At 46.5% G+C, this 13,799-nt stretch overlaps 2 protein-coding genes across 3 annotated transcripts in view; one reads left to right on the top strand and one right to left on the bottom strand.

Annotated features, from left to right (window-relative positions):
• The first annotated feature begins 2,802 nt into the window (after nucleotides 1–2,802).
• Nucleotides 2,803–10,662, top strand: LOC310666678 (hydroxysteroid 11-beta-dehydrogenase 1-like protein B). Its single transcript, XM_083417929.1, has 6 exons — nucleotides 2,803–2,962; nucleotides 4,930–5,060; nucleotides 6,101–6,212; nucleotides 7,578–7,766; nucleotides 8,631–8,774; nucleotides 10,240–10,662. Exons 1-6 carry the CDS (start codon nucleotides 2,881–2,883, stop codon nucleotides 10,452–10,454), a joined length of 873 nt encoding a protein of 290 aa, XP_083274055.1. The 5' UTR covers nucleotides 2,803–2,880; the 3' UTR covers nucleotides 10,455–10,662.
• The window catches only part of SIRT4 (sirtuin 4), a 14,767-nt gene continuing 6,819 nt past the window's right edge, over nucleotides 5,852–13,799 (bottom strand). The window contains exons 4-6 of one of the 2 annotated variants that reach the window (XM_083417925.1): nucleotides 12,722–12,912; nucleotides 9,505–11,334; nucleotides 5,852–9,106 (exon numbers count right to left, since the gene is read on the bottom strand). In XM_083417925.1, coding sequence (XP_083274051.1) covers nucleotides 12,760–12,912 — 153 coding nt within the window. In that variant the 3' untranslated portion in view covers nucleotides 5,852–9,106; nucleotides 9,505–11,334; nucleotides 12,722–12,759. Of the gene's footprint in view, nucleotides 9,107–9,504; nucleotides 11,335–12,717; nucleotides 12,913–13,799 lie in introns of both variants that reach the window. The other variant, XM_083417924.1, reaches the window with a different exon arrangement.

The following is a 13,799-nucleotide window of genomic DNA, read 5'->3' as shown; positions in this document are numbered from 1 at the left end:
AGTGAAGGGTTCAGCCAGCCTGCTTATATAGAGCTCCACTACAACACAACTGTAACAACTTTCTGTAACTATCCAATCACCAAATGTCACTTTCAATCCCTTATTTGCATATGTGGACCTGAGTGAAAACTATCTACAGTATCCCTCTGCTGGTCCAGGGTGAGAACGTCAGTACATAACAGATTGCATTTGTACCCCACCTTCTCCTGTGAGGAGCTCAAGGTGGCCCTCATGGTTCTCCTCCTCCTCCTCCTCCTCCTCACTTAATCCCCACAGAAAGCTGGAAAGTGTGTAGGGTACACTCGCTTTCCTTTTTGTTGTTGTTGAGAAGTCTCCTCCATCACCTGTTTCAAAAGGTAAAGGGACCCCTGACCATTAAGTCCAGCCGTGGACGACTCTGGGGTTGCATGCTCATCTCTCTTTACTGGCCAAGGGAGCTGGTGTTTGTCCACAGACAGCTTCCGGGTCATGTGGCCACCAGGACTAAGCCGCTTCTGGTGAACCAGAGCAGCGCACGGAATCGCTGTTTACCTTCCTGCCGGAGTGGTACCTATTTATCTACTTGCACTTTGACGTGCTTTCAAACTGCTAGGTGAGCAGGAGCTGGGACCGAACAATGGGAGCTCACACCATCGCTGGGATTCAAACTGCCGACCTTCTGATTGGCTAGTCCTAGGCTCTGTGGTTTAACCCACAGCGCCACCTGCATCCCACAGCCGGTTTAGACCTCTCTTAAAGGCAACCTCTTTTGCTTTGGCTTTCCACAGTTTTTAAAGCTGGACTGTGTTCCTTTAGGAACATAGGAAGCTATCATTGATCTGTCTAGCTCTGTACTGTCTACACCGACTGGCAGCAGCTCTCCAGGGTTTCAGGCAGAGTTTTTCTAAGCCCAACTTGAAACCCGGGACATTCTTCATGCAACGTAGATGCTGTACCCCCTGAGCTACATTGTGGCTTAGAATGTATTTTATAATGATGAGTTTAGTGGTTTGCTATTGATGGTTTTATTGCAGATTTCAATTTTCTGTACACCACTTCAGTATTGTAAAAATAAAAATCTTTAGCAGTCTACAAATGTCATTTAATATATAAATGTTGCACCCTCTGACCTATACAGGACAGTGAAATAAACCTTCCTCTCCACTCCCTCTTTAAGAACTCAGGAAGGTTCACACAGATATGAGACCATTTAAATAGCAAGACGTAACTTGAAAGTATCTACTGTTAACTAGCTCAGGACCACAAGACCTCAAGGACTGCCTCTTTCCATATAAACCTACCTGGACCCTGAGATCATCTTCGGAGGCCCTTCTTCATGTGCCTCCTCCTTGAGAGGTGCGGAGGGTGGCAACACGAGAACGGGCCTTCTCTGCAGTGGCTCCCTGTCTTTGGAATTCTCTCCCCAGGGAAGTTCGTCTGGCGCCTTCATTAGCCACCCTTAGGTGTCAGGCAAAAACATTCCTTTTTAACCAGCCCTTTGGTTGATATGATTTACATTCTATGCCCTTTTAAAATATGTTTTGTGAGGAGGGGGGGCTATTGGGATTATTATTATTATTATTATTATTATTATTATTATTTATCTAGTGGTTTTATATCTTGATTTTATTCTGTGAACTGCCCTGAGATCCCCGGGTATAGGGTAGTATATAAATTCAATTAATAATAATAATAATAATAATAATACCTTCCTGCGGCAGCGGTACCTATTTATCTACTTGCACTGGCGTGCTTTCAAACTGTTAGGTTGGCAGGAGCTGGGACAGAGCAACGGGTACTCACCCCATCACGGGGATTCAAACCTCCGACCTTCTGATTGGCAAGCCCAAGAGGCTCAGTGGCTTAGACCACAGCGCCATCCACTGTGTAGGGGGACAGCACCCAACCTGTAACTCAGCCTTCATCCATCCTGTGTCATCTTGATTTCCTGGACTTCAGTGTCTGCTGGGGGCTGATGGGGGTTGTATTACAAAACCTCAGGAAGGTTGTCAGAAGACAGATGCAATGTCCTCCTTGCACTTGTCCCAAATCTCTCCCTCTCGCTCTGCATCCCTGCAGAACTGAAGCCCTATTTGGAAGATCGGGAGAGCATAAGAAACTGCCTTATGGTGAGTGAGACTTAGCTCAGTATTGTCTATACTGACTGGCAGTGACTGTCTGGGATTCCATACTGGGTGTGTTCCAGTATGTGCTCTATGTGGGGCTACTTTTGAAGGTGACCCGGAAACTACAATTAATACAGAATGCCGCAGCTAGAATGGCGACTGGGAGTGGCCGCCGAGAACATGGAACACCAGTCCCGAAAGATCTACATTGGCTCCCAGTACATTTTTGAGCACAATTCAAAGTGTTGGTGCTGACCTTTAAAGCCCTAAATGGTCTCAGCCCAGTATACCTGAAGGAGTGTCTCCACCCCATCGTTCAGCCCGGACGCTGAGGTCCACCTCCGAGGGTCTTCTGGCAGTTCCCTCCCTGCTAGATGTGAGGTTACAGGGAACCAGGCAGAGGGCCTTCTCAGTAGTGGCACCCGCCCTGTGGAACGCCCTCCCATCAGATGTCAAGGAAATAAACAACTATCTGACTTTTAGAAGACATCTGAAGGCAGCCCTGTTTCGGGAAGTTTGAACGTCTGATGTTTTATTGTTTTTAATATTCTGTTGGGAGCTGCCCAGAGTGGCTGGGGAAACCCAGCCAGATGGGCAGGCTATAAATAATACATTATTATTATTATTTTTATTATTGTTATTATTATTATTATTATTCTGATAGTTGTTTATTTCTGGGAAAGGCTTTGGGTGGCCACAGGTCAAAGGGTGGATTTCTGAACCTCGCCAAACAAGTCCAGATAGTCGAGGTTAATGATTGGCTGCAGAGACAACCATGGCGATGTTCAAGATTGTCGCGCCTGTCCTCATCGCTGTCCTCGTTTACTATGCCTATACCTGGGAAAGCTTCTCCGAAGGTAAGCCAAGGGAGAAGGGTTGCCTCTTCTGAATTGTGGCCTTGATCCTCTCTTGCACATAAATGCCTCTGCCGTTCTCAGGGATGTTTGCACATAGCTAGCGACACCAGACAAGCACCTTTGCTCTGCTCTTGTTGCATACTCTCCAACATTTATCCGATGAAAATAGGGACCACCTGTTCCATAACAACAACAACAACAACAACAACAACAACAACAACAACAACAAAGAAGTTACTATTTATACCTCACGCACCCAGCTTCCAACATATATGAAAATATAATAAAATATTGAAAACCTTCCCTGCACAGGGCTACCTTCAGATGGCTCGGGGGTCGGATCACTACCCTCCAACATTTCTCCAAAGAAAATAGGGAAGTCCTAAGGAAAAGCGGGACATTCAGGGATCAGATCAGAAACTGGGAGAGCTTCTGTAAATATGGGATTGTCCCTGGAAAATAGGGAAGCTTGGAGGGTCTGTAGTTGGCACTTGCTAAAAACTTTTTTTGTTTAGATTACCCTATCCAGATGCATAGAACCTGGCCCATGCTTTACATTAGTGTTTTAAATTATTATTATTATTATTATTATTATTATTATTATTATTATTTATTTAATTCTCCCTTCATCCTAAGGTTCCAGAGCGGGTTACAACAAAACGCAACTTTTGTTGTTGTTTAGTCGTTTAGTCGTGTCCGACTCTTCGTGACCCCATGGGCCAGAGCACGCCAAGCACTCCTGTCTTCCACTGCCTCCCGCAGTTTGGTCAAACTCATGCTGGTAGCTTCAGGAACACTGTCCAACCATCTTGTCCTCTGTCGTCCCCTTCTCCTTGTGCCCTCCGTCTTTCCCAACATCAGGGTCTTTTCCAGGGAGTCTTCTCTTCTCATGAGGTGGCCAAAGTATTGGAGCTTCAGCTTCAGGATCTGTCCTTCCAGTGAGCACTCAGGGCTGATTTCCTTAAGAATGGATAGGTTTGATCTTCTTGCAGTCCATAGGACTCTCAAGAGTTGTTGTTGTTGTTGTTGTTGTTGTTGTTGTTGTTAACTCTCCCTTCACCCTAAGGTTCCAGAGCGGGTTACAACAAAACACAACTTTAAAAACAGTTTTATTAACAATCACTGGGGGGAAAGGTGGATCCTAAAGACACAGGTGCCAGGGGAAAGAGGTGCGTCTTTAGCATTTGCTGAAAGCTGTATAACGAAAGTGCATCTCTGTGAAGTGGGAGTTCTGCAGCTTAGAGGCCACCACAGAAAAGACCCTCCCTTGGGCTGCCACCACCCCTGAGACTCTGGGGTAATGATCATTTATTCTGATTTAATTTTTGAACGTTTTAAAGAATTGCTTTCATCAACTTTGTTGTTTCGTAATGGTGTCGACATTCTGTTACAATCCAGCCGTATATTGATCTTGTGAAATAAAATCAATTACTAGGGAGGAGGCAGTAATACTTCTAAATCCCCATTGCTGGAAGCCACCGGATGGGAGAATGCTGCTGCGCTCAGATCCTGCTTGTGGGCTTCCCTTTGGGGCATTTAGTCGGCCACTGCGAGAACAGGATAGTTTGGATAGCTCAGTTGGCTGATAATACCAAGGCTGCAGGTTCGATCCCCGTATGAGGACAGCTGCATATCCCAGCATTGTAGGGGGTTGGACTAGATCAGGCATCCCCAATCTCAGCCCTCCAGATGTTTTGGGACTACAATTCCCATCATCCCTGACCACTGGTCCTGTTAGCTAGGGATGATGGGAGTTGTAGTCCCAAAACATCTGGAGGGCCGAGTTTGGGGATGCCTGGACTAGATGACCCTAAGGGTCTTTTCCAACTCTATGATTCTGTGACTGCATGGGGACCCCTTTGGCCAGACTCTCCTTCTAGCCTTACGTTTCCGTTCTTACAAACTTCAGTGCAAAACATTCTGGATCGCGGGCGGCTGGTGTTGACCATCTCCTCCTCTCTCTCCAGAAATGGTGCGAGGGAAACGGGTCCTGGTGACGGGGTCAAGCACAGGGATAGGGGAACAAATGGCCTATGAGTTCGCCTGGATGGGGGCCCATTTGATGCTGACAGCGCGGAATGCGACACGCCTCCAGAAGGTAAACTGTTAATCCCTTGACCCCAATGTAGTTAATCTCAGGTTCCTTGATTCCAATAGTCTTAGTTTGGCTGCAACCCTTAGCCTCCCCTCCCCTCTCAAAAATACCCCCCCCATCTCTTCCTTCCTCATCTGGCCCTCCTTTTGACCAAGCTCCCCTCCCACAAGAATCCGTTGTTCCATAATGGAAACCGGTTTAGTTTAGCCATGCCCTGATGGTGACCATTGGCTTGTGGGAACATGGAGGCTTTTTCCCTGATGGCACCGGCATTATGGAACGCCCTCCTTGCTCTCATGCATTGAACTAGATGACACTTGGGTCTCTTCCAACTCTATAATTCTGTGATTTTATGACTCACCATCACTACTGCTATTCTACTGGTTTTTAAAGACACACTTGTTTCCGATGAACATTCCCCTGAACTTGAACTTCCTGATCCAACTGTTTTTATTTTGATTTTTAAAAATTATGGTGCTTTTAAACTGGCTCACTGTATAATAAATTTTGTGGCTGTTTTTTACTGCTCAAATAGGATTGTTTTATTGTGCGTTGTAGTATTTTACAATGGATTTTATACTTCAAAACCTCTTAGAAACCATTTTTAAGTTCCCTCTTTATTTTTATCTGTTTTCTCTTTTTGCATAATTTTTATTAAGTTTTTTTAATTTTACAATTTAGAATATTCATTTAAACAACCTTAAAATATCAATGTCTTCCCTTCTTCTCTTTCCATGGTTCAGTTTGCATGCCATAGATCCCTGCATATTTCACATAAACTAAGCCATCCAATATTCCATTTTTACATCCATCAAAACTTATTTACACTGTTGAATTTATCTTAAAGCTGCCAACCTTTTCAAGTGTACACAATTTTCACCCATGTATTCAATAAACATTACCCACTCTTCTTTAAACATATACTCTTCTTGTTCTCTTATTCTATAAGTTAAGTCTGCAAGCTGCACATATTCCATCAGTTTAAGTTGCCAATCTTCTTTAGTTGGGACCTCACTCGTTTTCCATTTATTTGTATCCTCCAGGTAGTCCAGAATTGTCTGAAACTGGGAGCCGCCTCTGCTTCGTACGTCGTTTCAGATATGAGTGACTTGGCTTCTGCCCGGAATGTTGTGGAAGAAACCAAGAACGTCTTGGGTAAAGATGGAAGGCCAGTCTAGCCAGTCTTGGAGGGGTGGCAACTGTTCTTCCAGTTCCCAAAAGGCTGCCACACAAGCTACCTGAGGCGCAGGCAAAGGGCTCCTTGACCCTTTCGTCTTGAGGGGAACACGGCTTGTGCCCTGGGACCCCTCAGCCATTGGCCTTGTCTGCCTGCATCTTGGCAAAGATCAGCCCAGAGATCTTTTGATGAAGGATGGTAAATCATCATCATCAAACCTTTCATTGGCATCACATACAAACATCCATAGCAAATGAATACAGAATTACCACCTTCCCAGTGACACAAAACATTTGTCAAACGAAAGAGGCAAAGCAGTCTAGCATTACGTCTTTAGGTCTCCAAGGAGATCAGACGTCTGCAATGTGTTTTGATGACAAAAAACCAGATAAAGATATTTAGCCACTAACCTGGTGAGCTCCTGATTATTCCCCAATAATAGAAAATGTATGACCTCTAACTCTGGTTTCCATTTGGGGATGCAGAGTTGATCTAGGAACTGCTGGTGGAGATCATCATATAGTTTACATTTAAGAACCATATGTGTAAGAGTTTCCACTTGATGGTCTTCACATGGGCAAATTCTTTCTCCTTCCACCATTCTTGAGAACCTTCCCCATAGGAGGTTTGAAGGATTTGAATTAAACCTGGCCAGGGAGGGAGGGAGGGAGGGAGGAAGGAAGGAAGGAAGGAAGGAAGGGGGTTGACCAGCATTTCCCAACCTGATTGGCCTTCCAGATAATTTGGACGGCAACTCCCATCAGCCCCAGTCATTTGAGATTAATAGATTTTGACTTGTTTCCAATTTCTCATTGATTGGGTGTATCTTCCAGCTCTGTGATTCTGTGAAAGCTGGTGTCACCGGATTACGTTCATCAGTTTTGTTGACTTGGTTAACCTAAATAGTTTGAAGTGGGTTTTGAATACATGGGCAATTCGTAGTTACCATTTTGACTGTCATTCCGTTACTATCTTCCTTACTGGTTCATGCAGATCATGGTTCTGAATAATGCTCTTTATTGGGTAGGGAGAAAAAAGTTTGGCAACCGCTGTCTTAATGCAAGCCTAACCAAATTTCTCCTGCGTTCCTACATTGGGAGGGCACCAGGCTTGCGAAGGCTGGTATCAGAGAATTGTAAGGTTGGGAGGGACCCCAAGGGTCATCTAGCCCAACCCCCGCAATGAAGGAATCACAGCTAAATCATGAAAGGACTGAGCTCGGCACAGGCTGATTTTCAGGGACAGCCTGAAAACATGAGAAGAGGCTGAGCTCGGTCCATCTCCAAGCACGGCTGTTGCTCTCTCTCTTCCACTCAGGGTCTCTGTGCTCTTTGCCCTTGCAGGGGGGCTTGATCTGCTGGTTCTGAATCATGTTGGTGGAAAAATCGGTTTTGGCCCGTACCAAGGAGACATGGAATCTGTGATCAGCTCCATGACGGTCAACTTCTTCAGCTACGTCCAGGTCACCGTGTCGGCCCTGAGCATGTTGCAAGAGTCCCGTGGCAACATCATCGTGGTATCGTCCATATGCGGTATGGGCAGGCGACTGGAGGCCCCCCAGTCTAAGTGATCTCAGGAGGTCCAAACTCTCTGAGCACTATTCAAAGTGCTGGTGTTGACCTTTAATGCCCTAAACGGCCTCAGCCCAGTATACCTGAAGGAGTGACTCCACACCCATCGTTCTGCCCAGACACTGAGGTCCAGTGCCAAGGGCCTTCTGGCGGTTCTGTCCCTGCGAAAAGTGAGGTTACAGGGAACCAGGCATAGGGCCTTCTCGGTGGTGGCGCCCGCCCTGTGGAACGCCCTCCCATCAGATGTCAAGGAAATAAGCAACTATCTGACTTTTAGACGACATCTGAAGGCAGCCCTGTTTAGGGAAGCTTTTAATGTTTGATGTATTTATCGTGTTTTAAAAATTCTGTTGGGAGCTGCCCAGAGTGGCTGGGGAAACCCAGCCAGATGCACGGCGTATAAATGTATTATTATTATTATTATTATTATTATTATTATTATTATTATTACTACTACTACTACTACTGCTACTAGATGGGCTGTTGGCCTGATTAGCAGGGCTCTTCTTAGGTCCTTCTAGGGCTCCTGCATCTAAATTTCCCAATCCTCTGTTAGTTAATTTATTGGAGAGCACTCACACCCCATTCTTCTGCTGAAAAAAATGTGAGGGGGAGAAAATCCTTTCTGTCACTGCTTTCTCCATGTCAGTTGTACAAACCTATATCATGTCGCCCCCTTACTCGCCTCTCCTCTAAACTAAAACGTCCCAAAGGCTGCAACGTTCCCTCAGAGGGGCAGTCGCTCCATCCCCTTAACCCCTTTGGTTTCTGGAGAAATAGATTCTGCAACCTTCCAAGTAGGAATATGCTCCTGTTTTCTCTCAGGCCGCCTTCCAGCCCCTTTCTCCGTTCCATATGCCGCCAGCAAAGCTGCGCTGGAAGGATTCTACAGGTCCTTGCGCACAGAGCTGCGCCTTCGGGAAATCAACATGCCCATCACGGTTGCCGTGTTGGGATACATTGACACAGGTAAGCAGCCCCAGGTAGGGCAGCCGCTTAGTAGGGCTGGGTGATAATCCAGTGTCCAACATCGTGATATATCACCAGTGTTATAAGAATTCTAAGGTCTCAAATGTAAAAAAAAATGTTCATAAATGTGCAAGCCAAACACATACATACGTATATAAACCACGTGTCTGAAATAGTACAGGAGAGCAATCCTGAAGCCAGTTTGACACTCCCAATGACCAAATATTCCTGTGCAGTAAGGAAGGAAAATGGGGAAAGCCTTCCCATTGCCTTTTTGCTTGCAAATCCTGCCTTAAGGGTGCATTTGTGTATGAATAGGGTTAGTTTGTGACCTGGATTCAGGAACTAAATGGGATGCGGGTGGCGCTGTGGGTTAAAGGCTCAGTGCCTAGGGCTTGCCGATCGAAAGTTCGGCGGTTCGAATCCCCACGGCGGGGTGTGCTCCCGTTGTTCGGCCCCAGCGCCTGCCAACCTAGCAGTTCGAAAGCACCCCTAAGTGCAAGTAGATAAATAGGGACCGCTTACTAGCGGGAAGGTAAACGGTGTTTCCGTGTGCGGCTCTGGCTCGCCAGAGCAGCGATGTCACGCTGGCCACGTGACCCGGAAGTGTCTTCGGACAGCACTGGCCCCTGGCCTCTTAAGTGAGATGGGCGCACAACCCTAGAGTCTGTCAAGACTGGCCCGTACGGGCAGGGGTACCTTTAACTTTACCTTAGGGTTAGTTTGTGACCTGGATTCAGGAACTAAAGCATGAACCATCACAAAAGAATGGCCAGACTGTCCCAGGTAATGCAATCAGTGACCATTCTTCGGTATCCTGGCAAACAGGATTTCTGCTGGAGACCACCTCCTTCTGTGATGGATGGATGCTGTTTTAGGGGGATGGTCTTGGGCAACAGGGTGGCCAATTTCAAAAGTCTATATAAGGGCTTGTTCAGGGTTCCCTCCTCCCTCCTGCGTGTGGTGAGTGGGGACCCTGTTGCAACAGTTTAATAAAGATCAGGCTTACTAGCCACTTTGCTTCTCTGGTTGGCCTCTGCTATTTTCTGCTACCGATAGGGAACCCACTTAAGGACTCTATACGGGCTCCAGGATAGCCCAGAAAGGGAAAAGAGCAGTTTTTTCTTATAACACCAGCTAAACATCGTGATGGGACGTGGGTGGTGTGGTGGTCTAAGGCACTGAGCCTCTTGGGCTTGCCGATCAGAAGGCTGGCAGTTCAAATCCCCGCGACGGGATAGGCTCCCGTTGCTCAGTCCCAGCTCCTGCCAACCTAGCAGAGCAGGTAATCCCCGGAAGCATCTTCAGGAAGGGCTGAGCGAGACTCCTGAGCCTGCAGCTCTGGAGAGCCACCGTCAGCCCCTGTAGGCAGCAGCAAGGCAGACAGACCAGCAGCAGCTTCTAAGGTCCTGGGGTGCCTGGTGCCCTTTTCACACTGACTTGCCTTACGCGTTCTTTCCCGCAGACTCAGCTGTGAGGTCGGTAGAAGGCAAGATCTCCATTAAGCCAAGTTCAAAAGAGCTCTGCGCCCAGGCAGTCGTGAGGGGCGGCGTCATGAGGGTGAGGGAAGTTTTCTTTCCTTACTGGCTCACGAAACCTTTGATGCTCCTCAGAGATTGGCTGCCAGGAGCCGTGGACCAGATCATGAGCAACAGCTACATTCTGGAGAAAATCCTCTGAGAATTATTTGTGGGGAAAGTGGATTATGAAAAGAAATATGAGTGGGAAAGCTACAAGTTCCGGTGCTGCAAATTATCGGGGGCTGCTTCCCGGTGCATTTCTCAATCTCTCTCTCTCTCTTGAATATTCAACAGTGTTTTAAGTACAAATCTCACCTAATAAACACATTTTTGTGTGCTGTTCTAACTCACATACACATTTCCCTTAATATATGCATCAATTTTTATGGTGTTCTTATTTTTTGCATAAGCAAACAACATATGGTTTCAGGGAAGGGACCTTCCCAAGCTTACCTGGAGATGCCAGGGACTGAATTTGGGAACTTCGGCACGCAAAGCTCTACCACTGAGCTGTGCCCCTCCCCTAAAAATGAAGTAAGATCCTAGTCCTCATTGTTCTAAACAAATAGCAGATTTAAATAGCGATCTGCCTTACACCAAGTCAGGTCCATCAGCCCTATCTGGAGATTCAACCCCAAGAGCTCCTGCATGCAGAAGAGATGGCCTGCCACTGAGCTGCACCCTTCCCCTGAAAATGAGGTAGGTTTCTAGTCCTCATGGCTCTCATTTAGAGCAGATTTCAAAAGGCACCGGCCTTATGCTGAGCTGCAGCCCTTCCCCTATCCTAGTGTTTCCCAAACAGAGGTCTCCAGCTTTTTTTTCAGACTACAAACTGAAGGTTTCTTTTTAATTCACACAGCATCTCCCCGTACAAAAAAGTTGTTTAGGCCCCCGTCGGCTGAGAATCAGGACCCGGGTTTTCATTGTCTTCCTTCTCCTCATCTTTGCTGCCTCTGAACTTGGCCAGCACAGGCGTGTTGAAAGCGGACGTGGGGCTGGATGAGCTCTGGGAAGATGTGGCGGCGTTGGTGGCAGCGGCCCTGGAAGGAGAAAAAACACGGCAAGCGGTGAGGCTGGTCCGTCTGTGGCCCCCCCTCCCCGGTAGGTTGACGCTGCAAAGAAAGCTAAACAGCATAAAGGACACAAGGAGAAACTCGCTGCATCAGGCCAGTGGCCTGTCTAGTCCAGCCTCCTGCTCTCAGAGGGACCAAATGCCCCCAGGAATTCAAGAATCAGGATAGACTGCCCCTAGACCTGGAGGTTCCAGGAGAACATACGGAGAACCCAGCTGCTGCGGCAGGGCAGTGGCCCATCTGGTCCAGAATCCTGTTCCCACAGTGGCCAACCAGGTGCCCCCAAGGGGAGCCCACCAGCAGGACCTGAGTGCAAACTTGATGTTTGAAGATTGTCCAGAAAGTGGCCACAATTATTTTTTTTAATGTCATCTGTACATTGCAAAAATAGCATAATAAATTTGCAATGATTTCTACAACATATGATTCATTATTAATGGTCAGTGTACAAGTCCTTGGTTTAAGCAAACCAAGTGGAGTGGGTTAAATAAAAATAGCAAGTGGAAACAGGACAGAACTGCTCGGCTCTGTTTTGTTTAAAGCTTCTTATCTTTTTTAAAGTTATTTTTTGGCCGCAATCTTGAACTGTGCTGTTAAACTGGGGAGTGCCTTTCCAGGCGATAAAACCAAATGTAGCATGCAAGAGATTGAAGAGGACAAAATTCTCTCTCTTGTGTAGATTGGCCATGGGAGAGGGGCTTTTTAGCTGTGATTCCTGCATTGCAGGGGGCTGGATTGGATGACCTTAGGGTGCCTTCCAACTCTACAGTTCTATGATTTGAATCCATCGGTTCGGGTCCTCCCCTTGGAGCAGCAGGAAGCAAGCTCTCGCGACCTTCCATGTGACAGCCTTTCAAATATTTGAAGGTGGCTATCCTGTCACCCCTCACAGTTGAAGGACCATGGAGAGCTCCAAGTGAGCCACTTGCTCCAGCAAAACCTGAGCTTGGACTAAGCCTGTACATGAGGGATGGAGAACCGGTAGCCCACCAGGTGTGGTACTCCAGTTCCCTTCAGCCCCAGCCAGCATGGCCAATGCTCAGGGATGATGGGAGTCCAGCAACATCGGGAGGACCACATCTTAGCACCTGTTGATGTGTAGGTTGAACAGAGTGAGGAAATGTGCATCAGTGAGGCAGAACTACGGAACTCACTGCCACGGGATGCAATGACTGTCACCAACTTGGAAGTCTTTTGAAAAAAGCATTGGATGGATTCATGGAGGAAAAGGCCAGCAATGGATGCTAGGCTATGTTCTGCCTAGGCAGTGGGAGGCAGTGGGTTCCAGCACCAGACATGACCAACTGAGGGCCTAACTCTGCTGGGCTGCAAGAGTGTGGGGATACGTACCTACCCCAGAGAGGGGTTGCTCCCCTGGGGTGTCGATTTGGGTCACTTTAGGACAATCAGAGGCAGCAGCTCCCCGCAACGAGAATTCAGTTTCAGAGTCACAAAGGAATCTGCCCTGGTCGGGCCAATGTTGACGACGGCCATCGGTAGCTTCCCATCGCGGGCCGCGAGTGCAAACTTGTACGCCGAGTACACCTGTTGAGACACGTGGCAGGAGATGGTCAGGCAGCCCTTTGATCCTCGGTTTTCAAATGTTTCGGAAGTCAAACGGGCTTTCGGAACAGATTACGTTCGAAAACCGAGGTTCCACTGCATTTGCTGATATTTAATTTTAATAGTTACTTTTAGATTCCAATGGATTATTGAATGTTGCTTTATTTGACATGTTGTCTATTTTAAAATTATTGTGACATTTTTTGTATTGGATCAGACTGCTATTATTAACGTTCGATGTTTTATTATGTTTTATATATGTATTGGAAGCCACCCAGAGTGGCTGGGGCAACCCAGCCAGATGGTCGGGGTATTAATAATAATAATAATAATAATAATAATAATAATAATAATAATAATGGAGGGAGGGGAAAGAATAGGTGTATTGCAGCGGGCTGGGTCCCACCAACTTTACATTTCTATGATTCTATGAAATAATACATGGTGGCAGACAATTAAATTATCATATATACATTCTATGGAAAGATACCATCTGCTACTTTGTCATTCCAGAATTCCATGAGCAAAGGCATGGGTAATTATTGTAATTTTTATCTCTATTATGTGCTTGCTTTATATATAAGGCTGTTTCCCTGGTTTTGTTCTGTAATCATGGGTGATTGATTCTTTTAATTGATTTTTTTTTATTTACATTTCCAAGATTGGGCAATGCATAGTTTTGTTGCTGTCAGCAAAGTCTGCAGTAGTTGGAGATCAACAGCCGGGACCTTGAACAGAAAACTCTTTAAACAAATTGGCCCAGTAGGGACTGAGCATGCACAGCACCTGTGAAACATTGGCTAGCAATCAGAACTGTCCTCAAACCTTTTGGATCTGGGCACACATTCGGAAATCTAAGCCACTGTCCT

Source organism: Podarcis tiliguerta (genome assembly GCF_965153285.1).
Source record: "Podarcis tiliguerta genome assembly, chromosome: 16".
Classification (NCBI taxonomy): domain Eukaryota; kingdom Metazoa; phylum Chordata; class Lepidosauria; order Squamata; family Lacertidae; genus Podarcis; species Podarcis tiliguerta.
Note: the sequence above shows the minus strand (reverse complement) of the source record. Positions and strands in the feature narration are given on the sequence as shown.

Bases quoted from the DNA above. Each gene is read 5' to 3' on its own strand.
- LOC310666678 (XM_083417929.1), top strand. From the start codon at position 2,881: ATGGCGATGTTCAAGATTGTCGCGCCTGTCCTCATCGCTGTCCTCGTT. The intron at 2,963-4,929 runs GTAAGCCAAGGG...CTCTCTCTCCAG, and splicing joins CTGGGAAAGCTTCTCCGAAG to AAATGGTGCGAGGGAAACGG. The intron at 7,767-8,630 runs GTATGGGCAGGC...GTTTTCTCTCAG, and splicing joins CGTGGTATCGTCCATATGCG to GCCGCCTTCCAGCCCCTTTC.